General features: G+C 47.3%; 1 protein-coding gene across 1 annotated transcript; it reads right to left on the bottom strand.

Moving 5' to 3' along the window:
• Positions 1 to 2,729: 2,729 nt before the first annotated feature.
• On the bottom strand, positions 2,730 to 5,533 carry LOC101786406 (ribonuclease H2 subunit A). Its single transcript, XM_004977523.2, has 9 exons — positions 5,380 to 5,533; positions 5,193 to 5,291; positions 4,910 to 4,981; positions 4,056 to 4,179; positions 3,891 to 3,978; positions 3,652 to 3,789; positions 3,484 to 3,571; positions 3,278 to 3,398; positions 2,730 to 3,144 (listed from the first exon to the last, which is right to left on the bottom strand). Exons 2-9 carry the CDS (start codon positions 5,284 to 5,286, stop codon positions 2,964 to 2,966), a joined length of 906 nt encoding a protein of 301 aa, XP_004977580.1. The 5' UTR covers positions 5,287 to 5,291; positions 5,380 to 5,533; the 3' UTR covers positions 2,730 to 2,963.
• Positions 5,534 to 12,699: the final 7,166 nt, after the last annotated feature.

The following is a 12,699-nucleotide window of genomic DNA, read 5'->3' as shown; positions in this document are numbered from 1 at the left end:
GTTCTATAAAACGGTTTGGCTGATAATCAAAGATGATATTCTTGCAGCATTCAATGCTATTTTGAGGGGTTCTTGTGGATCACTCAGTCGCCTAAACGGAGCCTTAATCACACTGCTGCCCAAACACCAAGACTCAAGAACCTCGGCTGATTTCAGGCCGATCAGCTTGATCCACAGATTTGCAAAGCTGGTGGCAAAGCTCTTGGCGAACAGACTAGCGTCTGAACTTGACCATCTCGTCAACGTTAACCAGAGTGCCTTCATCAAGAACCGTTCCATACACGATAACTTGAAATTTGTTGAATAAGCGGCTAAAGTTTTGCATCGGAAGAAGAAAGCATGCCTTCTCCTCAAGCTAGATATCTCCAAGGCATTTGACACCGTCTGTTAGCCATTTCTGTTGCAAGTTCTGCAGGCAATGGGATTTGGAGTGAAATGGCGAGATTGGGTCTCTGCACTAACATCCACAGAGACAACCAGGGTTTTGCTAAATGGCACGCCAGGAAAGGTCATTCAAAATGCTAGGGGGTTAAGGCAAGGGGATCCTCTTTCCCCAATGCTGTTCATCTTACTCATGGAAGTCTTACACCGCCTGTTCAGTAAAGCAGCCCAGGAAGGAGTTCTATCTCCACCTGTTGAACCGGCAATTCATCACCAATGCTCACTTTATGCAGATGACGTGGTGCTATTTGTGGCACCCACAACTCAGGACACGATAACTGTCAAAGGGCTGCTGCATTTCTTTGGAAACGCTTCAGGGCTGCACACCAACCTGAATAAAAGTCTCGTTGCCCCCATTGCCTGCTCACAAGATAAGATCAACAGGATATCCAACATAATACCGGCTCAAATTGCAGAATTCCCCATCCAGTATTTGGGGCTGCCTCTAGCTGTTGGCCGACTAAGGAAGAACCACTTCCAGCATCTAATTGACAAAGTGTCAGCAAAAATCCCAACATGGAAAGCACCCCTTATGAATAAGGCAGGCAGACTAACAGTTGTTAAATCGGTTATGACTTCCATTACTACACACACTTTACTTTCCTTGAAAATCCCAAATTGGGTCATCGAGGAAATTGATAAGAGGAGAAAGGGATTCCTATGGGCGGGAAAGGACAGAGCCAAAGGAGGTCAGTGCATGGTAGCGTGGCCAATAGCTTACAGACCTACTGAATTTAGAGGACTGGAGATTCAAGATCTCAGGATTGCATCGTTTGCCCTTCGCTTAAGATGGCTGTGGTTACAAAAAAACTGATGCCAACCGACCTTGGAGGCAATTGCCAACTGACTTTGCCAATGACATTGTTCTTCAGCGAATGTTTAACACTTCAATTCAGGTACAACTAGGCGATGGCAATCTTGCCTTGTTCTGGACTGATAACTGGTTGGGATAGTATTCTCCTAGTATCCTTGCACTGGACCTATGTGAACTGGTAAAACCAAAGATCAGACGGCGAAGAACAGTGGCTGATGCATTAACTGACAAACTCTGGATAAGAGACGTTGTCGGAAATGCTACGGTACAGGCCATCTCTCAGTACGTGTCTCTCTGGCACGCGATGGCGACGGTCCAACTGAACCCGGGAACCGAGGATAGAGTCTCTTGGAGGTGGGAGAGCTCAGGGATTTATTCAGCAAAATCGGCCTACAAATCCTTCTTCTTTGGGTCAGCAAAATTCCCAGTGGCAAATTCAGTTTGGCGAGAGTGGGCTCCATTGAAGGTAAAATTCTTCATGTGGTTGGCCTTGAGGGAAAGGCTGTGGACTGCAGCTAGAAGGCGGCGTCACGGGCTGCAGGGTAGCGCGGAATGCAGTCTATGTGATCAAGAAATTGAGACGGCAGAGCACCTATTGTCTAAATGCTGCTTCACGCAGCAGGTATGGCATATTCTTAGCCTGTCTCTAAACATTCAAAATGTGCCTCCAGCGCCAAATCACTCCCTAGCAGACTGGTGGATAGAGAAAAGAAAAGGGACTGCTGCTAACAAACGCAAAGGACTGGACTCAATCTTCATGTTAGCATCCTGGAAAATTTGGAAGCAGCGCAACGATTGTGTGTTTCAAAGAGCTAACCTGAAATCACCTGCTCAGCTGGTGGTCGATGTTACTGAAGAAGGCAGACTATGGAGTGCAGCTGGGGCAAGACACCTATCTGTCTTCGGTTGGCCAGCAGACTAATTCTGCGTTGCATCATTGTGCTTTTCGGTTGTATAATTTATTCTTCATGTAAACCACAATCATGTTAACCCGTGTGCGTGCGCCCGGTAGGCCTGCGTCGTACAAAACTTTGTTAATTTCTCTTATTAATACAAAGATACGCAGCTTTCCTGCATATTCTAGAAAAAAAAAAGAAAAAAAACTAGGTTAGATTGCTCGCCGGCGGTCGGCGGTGGAACGACTCGATCTGCTGCGCGGCGGCACAACGTCCCGGCTAGCTTGCCCTAAGCTACTCGATTGTTGATTGATGCAGTGGCGGGAAGCAAGCATGGCATTTGGTATATACGTGTAGGAAGTAGGAAGCAGGTGTTCGTTCTTTCTGCATTTGGCTTCCAATGCAACGTCGTCAGGTGGTGCTTGCATACAGGTGACCAGCAGCGCAAACCTTGATCTGTTTCCGTGCACGCAGATCACGTAATCCCGTGGAGTGCAGAACATGAAGGACTTGCCACACATTGGCCTGAACAGACGCAAGTCAATGTGGCAACAAACAAACCAGCAAAGCAAATAAACTTGCAGTAGCATCCAGTAACTGTTCACATCTTCCATTAGTTTCCAAAAATCGTCATGATTCACATCTCAGCAATGTTCAGACTACAATTCCTACCAACACATGACAAACACCTATCCAGCATTTGCCGCTCCAGCAAAGTTTCAATCTACTACTTTCTACTTGATTTCGGAAGGTCCCTTTTCATTGAACATGCGACATGCGAGTATTACCACCAAATGCCAAATTAGTGCACATCATTGGAACTTCCTGACCAGCTCAAGCTTGCGAGCCTGGAAGAACTTGCAACGCCCTTTTCCACTCGATTCGATCTCTTCAGTCTTCCTTTTGAAACCGGTAAAGCCTAGGCTTGAAAGCTTGACTTGCCGCTTGGCACTTCCATTGTTAGTTGCATCTTCATCTACTTCATCAGTCTCCCTTCATGTCATTCCATGTGGCACAAATCATACCAGCAATCAGAATCACATTTTTGCCATTCACAAAGCACAGAGACAAAATTTGTTCAACAAAAGAAAGCATGGGAACATAGAGATTCAAAAATTGAACACACCATGTAACCTCAACTGCATCCTTGAAGAAGGGCGTGCAAGTTCCCCAACTAAAACGAACCAGGGTTGGGAAGCCAAATACTGGGTGCTTGTGATCTTCTAACCATTGCTTAGTATCAGGGTCTGCACCAAAAATTAGGATGTTCTTTAATGAAGCAGTCGTATGATTACAGTTTGATAAAATCCCTTACAATGAAGAATCAGTTACCTCCTGGATATCCTGATCCGGTTTTCATGTGCATATTCAGAGCTGTTTCATCAAACACCCAGTTTCGCAAGGCCCTGTCCCTAGTGACCTGCAGTTGAACATTAAGACATTAGAAATACTTAAGCCTATAAAAATGCAGTCACACGAGAAAATTTCATATGAAATCACCTTTGCAACTATACTTGCCCCACTAACAACTGGGTAAAGGCTATCAGCTTTTTTGGCAACCACAAATTTGATGCCTGGAAACTTTTCGGTCAGCTTGATCCGATACTTCTCAGGATCTCCCACTGTATCTATATATACCTTTTCAAGGAGGAATATAGTTACCAAAACAATGCAGTTGATACTCTTATATGGATAACTGCACAGGAGGTCCTTCTGTATTCAAGAACATATGCTCTTACTTCTGCCAGTAGAACTCCCATGTCAAGAACTTTTCTAACTAGGCCCATGGCAGAGTTATGTGATATTTCATTTAGATTTACTTTCGACCTGAAACAATGAGACTATTAATTAAGATAACAATGTCAGTTTTGCAGTTCACTAGGTACAGAGGCTACTAGACATACTTTTTTAACATTTTAGCAGATAGGTCCTTTGGACATATGACATCCACTTCCCACCCAATAGAGCTATTGACCTTTAAACTTTCAAATAGCTCCTCCCTTTGTTCCTCTTTCAAGGTCTTTGAATCTGTTCACGAAGACAAGACCAATAGGCCACATTAGTTATCAGTCAATGTGTTAATAGCACAACTACACTTCAACTTTTCCAGGGCCCATGGACATTAACATATTCAACCTACTCTGCAGCTGGACAGTCCTACAATAATAAGCATCACATACCTAGACAGATTGAAGATTTGGTCAGTCTAAAGGTTGAATTCATGCAATATGTCAGTATGCCACAGAAAAACAGGAGCTGTCTCGACAAGCAACTCTAAATGTCAGAAGGTGAAGCGCTTAAAATCAGGCTGAGCCTTTGGTTTGAAAAAGATCAGGACGTACCAAAAACAATATGCTTGATGTACCTACCCATGTGTTCATTTTGTACTCCACAAATTCGAAAGTTCGTAAATATATGCACCAACTTTTAAAAAGATATGCTACCTTCTATCTTGCCAAATCAACCAAATTTCTTAATTATTTCCCAGATCTACTTCATTGAATCAACCAAAATTTAACCAGGTCTAAAATTAACCTATTAAAGATTATGTGTTACTACTTCCAAGCTACCCTATTTCTCTATCCGATACAGGTTCATAGTCACAGAATCATTCTTTATGTTCTTGAAACCAAAATATATCTACATGTGTCTGGAACTTAAATTACTTTGTGTTATCAAGCTGTGCTTCGCAAACTAACATGACCACCAAGCAAATTAGATTGAAAAAGTAGTTGAAGAAGATACGAGTGAAGATAACCTGCGAATTTGAGGGTGGCAAGAGTGTTATTGTAAGAGCGCGCGCAGTACATACATCCATACACCATGGGACCTGCACGAGCAGTAACAGGAAGTGAAATGACTCAATTTCTGATCGAAACCTGAAAAATCCGTTCCTGCTCATGACATCTTTATGGGCAATGTGTTCAAACCAGCTACAATTTCAAGCAACATTGCACATTCCCGTGAGCTGTCATCATAATTCACTTTAGCCCCACTGAACATTTGTAAATTAACCAGCCAGAAGAGAGAGGAGTGTTTACCAAGGACAGGGCCACGGCCAGCCTCGTCGATCCCCATCAGGCAGGGCTCCTTGGTGGCCCACTCCGGCGGCGCCGCCGCTGTGGCCTCCGCCATTTCCACTGAGTCAGGGCAAGGGCGGGAGTAGAGCCATAAGCGGGGTGAATCTCTTCAAGACCCAAAATACTCCCAAGTGCTTCAGTAACTTACCAGTCAGCTGATGGGGAGAGAAGGAGACGGTCGTCGGCCAGCAGCCCAGCAGCGAGGCGAGGAGGCCTACCGCGGACTGCGGGGCTCACCGCCGGCGGCTCCCTGGCGAGGCGGGGAGGTTGGGGGAGGGAGGGTTTCGTTCCAATTTCCAAAACTTCCAGCCCCTCGCGAGCGCTTGCCGCCTCCGGCCAGACAGAAGGAGATGCATTGGGCCGGGCTAATCTGGGCTGGAAGAACCTGGACCCCACCAGAGTGAGTGGGCTAGAAAGGAGAGGATGGAAAAGTATTGGCCCAGTAAAAGCCCATCTACCGGATGCTGAGGAGAATGAAACCGTGAATGCCACGGAGGACCGTAGTCCGAGTTCGATTCGGTGTCACAGCGCCGTCGGTCGGAGCGTCACTGGCGCTGCAGTCGGACTCCGAGCTCCCGGCTCCTGCTCGGGATCAGAGATGGCTATAAATCCCAACCTCCAACGTTCACCTCTTCCCATCAGCTTGATCGTGATCTCTCCCCGCTTCCTCTGCTCTCCCCTCGATCCGATCAATGGCCATACCGGTGGCGCGAGTGCACCTCGCCATGGCACACGCGGCCCTCCCGGCGCTGCTCCCGACCCCTCCCAAGAGCAAGATGCTGCCGCTGCTCCCGACGCCGCCGCCGTGCATCCTCATCCTCCCCATGTCGCCGCCCAAGCCCAGCCGCGCCGACGCCGACGAGAGGTGGGACGCGCGCAAGGCCGTGAAACCGGCCAGCCCAGCGCCGTCGTCAGGATCATCAGGCCAGCGCACCCCGGACGGCAAGAACACGGATCGTCCCGGGCGCGCGTCGTCGTGCGAGAGGTGGGGCAGCAACAAGAAGAGCGCGACGTCCTCGTCGAGCAGCGGCGGCGGCATCAGCTCGGCGCGCCGGGCGTCGTCGACGGGCGAGAAGTGGGACAGCAACAAGCGCCGCCCTGGGACTGGGAGCCGCGCGGAGCGTTGGGACGACGCGCACAAGAAGCCTCGGCCGCCGCAGGCCGGCGGCGGGATCGACGACGAGGACGGTCAGAGCAGCAGCACTGGCAGCAACGACATGGAGTTGGACATGCCACCGCAGCGGGCGTTCTACGCTGGACCGGGCTTCCTCGCGTCGCCGGAGCCGGGCATGCTCCCCATGCCATCGTCGCTGCTCATGCATGCTCCGCGTTTCCGCGTAGCTTGCGTTGATCAGGATTCAGGAATCGCTCGAGTTGGGTAGCAAGGGTGATCAGGCGGTGCCGTATCTGTCTGTAATCTGCGTGCTCCCAGATATGCACTTGCAAGATTTGATTTTTAGAATTTAGATTCCTTTTTTAAAAAATTATCTGTAGAAAGCACGGGCACATCATGCCTAGCTAGCTATGTACTACTATTTGGTTCATCCATATGTTGATATCAAAGTACTTGACTGTAATTTTAGCCGCATTCAGTATCTTGTGAATGCATGGTGTTGCTCCTTGCTCGATTTTTATCTGAACTGGTGTAATTCGCGTAGCATAGCTGCACTGCGAATGCGTCGACGGCGAAAACTCGGGCTGGCTCGAGGGCATTATCTTGTCCGTGGCCCAGTGGACGTTGCTCGTCGGACCTCCCGCGCGGACGCGACGTGTCGCGGGCGGCGTCTAGCGCTGCTCGCTGTGGCGGCGCAGCTTGCCGGCTTGGAGGACGAGCGGGCGGGGTCGCGGAGCAGGGTGTCTTTTCTTCGTTTGGGCCGGCCTGTTGGATCTTTTCTTCGTTTTGGGGCTTCGAAAGCTAGAAGCCCGGGGTAGTAAGGTCTGATGAACTTTTTTTTTCAGTTAAAAAAAGAGGATAATAAGGTCTGATGAACTATTGGTCAGTTCAGTGGTCACTATTAGTTTTTTAATTAATATACGTTCCTCCCGTTTAGATTTTTTTTTGTTTATTTTTCATATTTCTTGGGCATCTATCATAGATACCGATCCACACACTGTTATAGGCATATAGTTCTTCTACATCAACGTCCAACTTCCATTTCCTCATGTATATGCATGTCAAAAACCAAGGAATAGTAGATCCTTTTGTTGGGTTTTATAATTTAAAACATCCCATGCGGACACATTCTCTCAAAACACACAAGAATATAACACTCTAAAAATGGAATAGCAACAACTTGGTCTACTTCTTGCACGTCATAGAATTTGATATTTGAACTCAGCTGCAACAAAAGAAATCTGGACATTCCAACAATTTTGAAGACACCGCCAATTAATCTTCAGAAAGGAGGGTCTAAGTCTATCTAAACCCTAAAGCTTAAACTGTAAACCCAATCTTCGAAGTTGGGTGGATGAATCCCAAGAACGCTTCGCGGAAGGGGGAAGGGTGTAACCGAATCCGAGTCGGTGTCGGACGAACGTCGGCGCGACAACGCGTCATCCACCACTGCTGTCGGAACCAGCTGGGCTTCGTTCCCAGTCGGATTGGCATGTTCGTCGATCGGACTTCGAATGGCTGGCGCCCGGCCAGCGCCCCGCCGCCCCCTATATATCTCGGTCTCCACGGCCGTAACTTTCTCATCAGCTCCTGATCGATCTCTCTCTCCGCTTCGTCTCCTCTGCTCAATCGCGCGGTGGCGCCTGCGGTGTCTCTCTGCTGCTGCTTCGATCCATGGCGATCCCTGTTGCCCGCGTGCACCTTGCCATGGCGCACGCAGCCCTTCCCGGGCTGCTCCCCACCCCGCCCAAGTGCATGATGTCGCCACTTCTCCCGACGCCGCCGTCCGTCGTCGTCATCCTGCCGACAAGGTCGCCTCCTCCCAAACCCAGCCGCGCCGACGCCGCGGAGAGGTGGGACGCGCACAAGACCGAACCAGCTGCTGGCAGTCCAACGTCGTCGTCGTCGTCGGCAGTTGGCCAGCGTTCCTTGTACGGCGAGAGCAGCAGTCCTGGCCGCGAGTCCTCGTGCGAGAGGTGGGACAGAAACAAGAAGAAGATCGCGGCGGCGGCGGCGGCGGCGGCGGCTTCCTCCTCGGCGAGCAGAACCAGCAGCCCGGGACGCAGCAGCAGCAGCCGCGCTGACTCCGAGGAGAAGTGGGACGCGCGCAAGAAACCGGTGAGCCTGTCGTCTTCGTCGTCCTCGGCGCGAAGCAACAACAAGGGGAGCGACGGAAGTAGCAGGCGCCGCCCCAACAGCCGCGCGACGACGACCGCCGCCGGCCGCTGGGACGCCCACAAGAAGCCCACGGCGGCGCTGCGGACGAACGAGATCGACGACGACGACGGCGAGAGCAGCACTGGAAGCAATGACATGGGGTACTTGGACATGCCACTGCCACGGCCGCTGCCGCACCGGGAACTCTACTACGCCGGACCGGGATTCATCGCCGCCGCGCCAGATCCGAGCATGCTTCCCATGCCGTCGTCGTTGATGATCCGCGTCCGTTAGCACTGTAGCAGCACGGATGCATGCACGAGGGATGTTAGCACGGATGGATGAAGCACTGAAGCTGCTGATGTTGTTAGAAAAGTTGTTTAGGAGCATCAAGTGTCTGTTTCGTCGATGTTTTGTTGCAGAAATGTTTCTTGATCTGTCACCAATATGAAACCGTGTACTGTAGCAGCGTTTACCAATATAAATAAATGGATTTTGATCTACATGATATACGTGCAAGTACTCTCGACCTTGACTGATTTCCGAGAGAATTCTTTGCTAATTAAAAACATGATGTGTGTCTCAAATGACTCTTCCAAGAATTCAGTTGAAATTTCACAATCCACATATTCAGAGGTAAAACATGCTGCAAAAATGCTGACCGCTAGCAATCCATCAGTGTAAGATAGAAGAACAGCGTTCGAAAATGCTTTAAAAATAAAGCAAACTTGCGAAAACAATACTGTTAGAAAATCACGTTACGTTTTAACCTGGGTTTTCGTGCCAAAAAATAGATGGTGGTAAGATTCTTTGTAGAAAAAATGGATGGTAACGTTCAGAAGACAGGAGACTGCAATCGCTTTATTGTTGTTCTTTGTATTGAACATTGCCGGTACATTCACGTACGTTGAATGGAACAGGAGTGGTGAATAGAGCTCAAAAGGTGCATGTTCAACAGTGACAGGAGACGGAGGTTTGCGGAAAGCACAGTTAGAGAGTCTGCCTGCTACTGCCTTCGGAGGGCATTTCTGCGACGAAAACACAAGAATTCAGGTACACCGGCCGCCGCCATTGTTGTGGCTGTCGAGCACTGGTGGGTGGCTCTCTCTCTCTCTCATGTTGGCGTCTGCACCCGGCGGAGGCCGGAGCAGCAGATGACCACGGCGGACGGAGGTGGACGTCTCGGAGAGAGATGGCGTGATGTCCACGCGGCACGTCGCTGGATTTTCCGACAAAGACCCCGACTCCGAGTCCGACGCGTCCGGCAATCATCAGACGAACGCCGTCGGTGCACAGTCCGGCGAATCGTGTGGCGAGCTGTATCACGTAGCGCCGCAGTCCTTGCAATTGCTGATAGTGTTAGACGCTTGGACGACCTGGGCTGATTCGCTAAGCAAGGAGATTTCGCATGGGCTGGGCTGCACGCTTGCTAAGCTCAATCAATGGCACAGGGCCCGAGCCACAATCTTGTCAAAAAATAAATCACTGTACGATTTTGAAAAGTTCTGGATGTTTCCTTAATGGTATTATAGTTTATGACGAAAAAACATACTTTTCTCAATAGTTGAGTGAGGTAATATGGATTTTTTCCGTAACACAAACTGACAGGCCCACATCACACCCAATGCTCCACTAGACAGTACAAGGAACATCAGTTACTATCTCCATATTGAATATACTTGTCATTGTTGTTTTGATCACGATGTTTGACCGTTCATCTTATTAAAAGAAATTATGTGAGTATGTTTTTTTTGTTTCGTGACTTACTTTATCATGGGGAAATGTGAAAAGTATATTACTTTCTTTGAGAATTTGCTTAGGCAAGCATGAGAAGTGAAAAAGAGTATGGTTACGAATAAGGATGCAACCACATACCATATCTGAATCTGATAGTAGAAAAAATTGCACGATAGACCTCCTGATGCTGACATATTGTGTATACTGGACACGCATTTGGATGGCGCCATGTGAGCAACTTTTGGAAGCAGGCAACATGACGTGACGCGGGGGGACATTTCTAACGGAAAGTATGCATGCATTCGACTGCCTGATGGGCATGCAAACAACGTCTTGATTTTTTGTTTAGCTACCGCCAAAGTTAGGCTGCTCTCTGGTTTTACATCACTGAACCTATTCTTGCCAGAGGCACACAATTGCTAGTCCAGTATTTTGTACCCCCTTGCCGTTGACTTTTTACTCCAATTTTGACCATCAATATCTATTGAATGAGTTAGTTAGCTAAAGTAAAATGTGTATCATTATGTCTATTATCAAATGTACTTGTAGGTTTATCTATTTGCAAAAATATTTGTAGAAAAGACGAATAGTCAATGACGTCATATATTGAAGAACGGAGGGAGTACTAATTAAACTGAATTTTCATTCACAGAACAAGTACTCTTTCTTGTAGCTAGAAAAAAATCATTTCAAAGAAAGTTTTCAAGCAGCTACTACAGCTAAATAGGGTTAGATCTGTATGCACTGTCCATGGCTCCATGCTAGCACAGCTGCATGCCCTTCTGTATGCTTCCAAGCAAAATAAGTCGTCTCGTCAGCGTCTACTTGTAGTAGCTAGCTGGCCTAGATAAACAAATTGTTAACTGTCAGTAATGCATCGTGCCATCGCATAATCCAACTCAAGTATTGAACTTTCTGCATTAATCTGGAGCAACTTGCCATTTTTGTAAAAGCAGCTTGTACGTGCTGTGCTGCTGTTCTGACCCAACAAAAAGCTTAGGAAGAAATAGAAATAGCTACCAGTTCAGTTTTTCGATTTCCTTATTTTCTTTTTGAAAAAAAATGTAAATACTAGTTAAGTTACACAGCAAAGAAGAATTGTTTTCAGGCAACTAGACCATTTGCCTTCTTTTGCAAAAAGAAACAGTACCCTATTAGCTTCTTCCTGCGTTGAACTTGTCCCTCTATCCCTTCCTGCCTAATAATGTGATAGGTGACCTCGCATCGAGAATTCGAGATCAAAGACAGAGCTCCTATTATAATCTCTCCTCGTGTAACTCTTCAGTATCTGCAACATAACACACACTACCGGAAACTCGGTGTATGCCGAGTGCATCAATGTTTGCCGAGTGCATTCTTATGATCTCTCTTGGTGTAACTTTGCCAGCATTCAGGGACTAAAACACATCAGTTTACTGTTCAAGTTTTGGTGGCATGCATACACCTTAGATTGACAGGTTTACAACAGTGCATCATGGAGCACAACAATAGTAGTCTCTAGATTAAATATGATAAAATGCAATATTGAAATACTAAACTTCTGAGAACACTGCCACTAAAACCTTGAGAATGGCAGGTAGAGTTCAACTGAAGTTTTTTTTTTGAGAGAACAGGAGGGGTATAAGGCCCCTACTGATTATATATTAAGAAAAAAAGAGAGAACAAACAACCAAGTTTGCAAACGAAAAATGTTCAGCACGAGGAAAGGGGAGGAGAACAGAAAAGAACACTAAGGCCCCGTTTGGATACACAATGCTAAACTTTAGCACAGTGCTAAACTTTAGCACTCCATTTGAGGGTGCTAAAGTTTAGCACTTGGGGTTGTTTGGATACAGTGCTAAAGTTTAGCACATTGGGTGAGAAATGACTACATTGCCCTCATTTATGACTGGCTTGGGAAAAAGTGGAGAGGAGAGAGAGGGGGGCAGCAGGGGAAAAAATGGGCTTGGACCACTTTTAGCACCCATTAGCACCTTTTAGCACCCCTTGAGTGTGCTAAAGAAAATGGTGGTGCTAAACTTTAGCACACCCCTTTTAGCACCCTTGTTTGGGAGCCCAAGTGCTAAAAGGTGCTAAAAAGTGGGGTGCTAAAGTTTAGCACCCCCTCTCCAAACACCCCCTAAAGTTACAACAATATGTGGAACCACACCTCCATTAATTGTATCATTGTGGGACGTGCCCTGTGAAGAAGCAGAATGAATTTGGAGATAAACGTATCCTTGCAAATATGAGGCGTTGGATCAACTGAGTTAAATACCCAATTGTTTCTTGTGGTCCAAATGCTTCATGTTATCAGAATAATTATTTCCATATAGAAAGGAACTCGCAGCTTGGTTTTGATTTGTCTGATGATATTGTTTTGTGATCTTGAAGGGATGTAGTTGACCCCAATGATATTCCAACAGGCTTTAGCAAAGTTGCATCTAAAGAATAAATGATTGACTGTTTCCCTTCGCTGGA

Source organism: Setaria italica, chromosome VII, assembly GCF_000263155.2.
Source record: "Setaria italica strain Yugu1 chromosome VII, Setaria_italica_v2.0, whole genome shotgun sequence".
In the NCBI taxonomy this organism is placed as follows: domain Eukaryota; kingdom Viridiplantae; phylum Streptophyta; class Magnoliopsida; order Poales; family Poaceae; genus Setaria; species Setaria italica.
The sequence above is the reverse complement of the archived record's forward strand: the minus strand, read 5'-3'. Positions and strand labels throughout refer to the sequence as shown.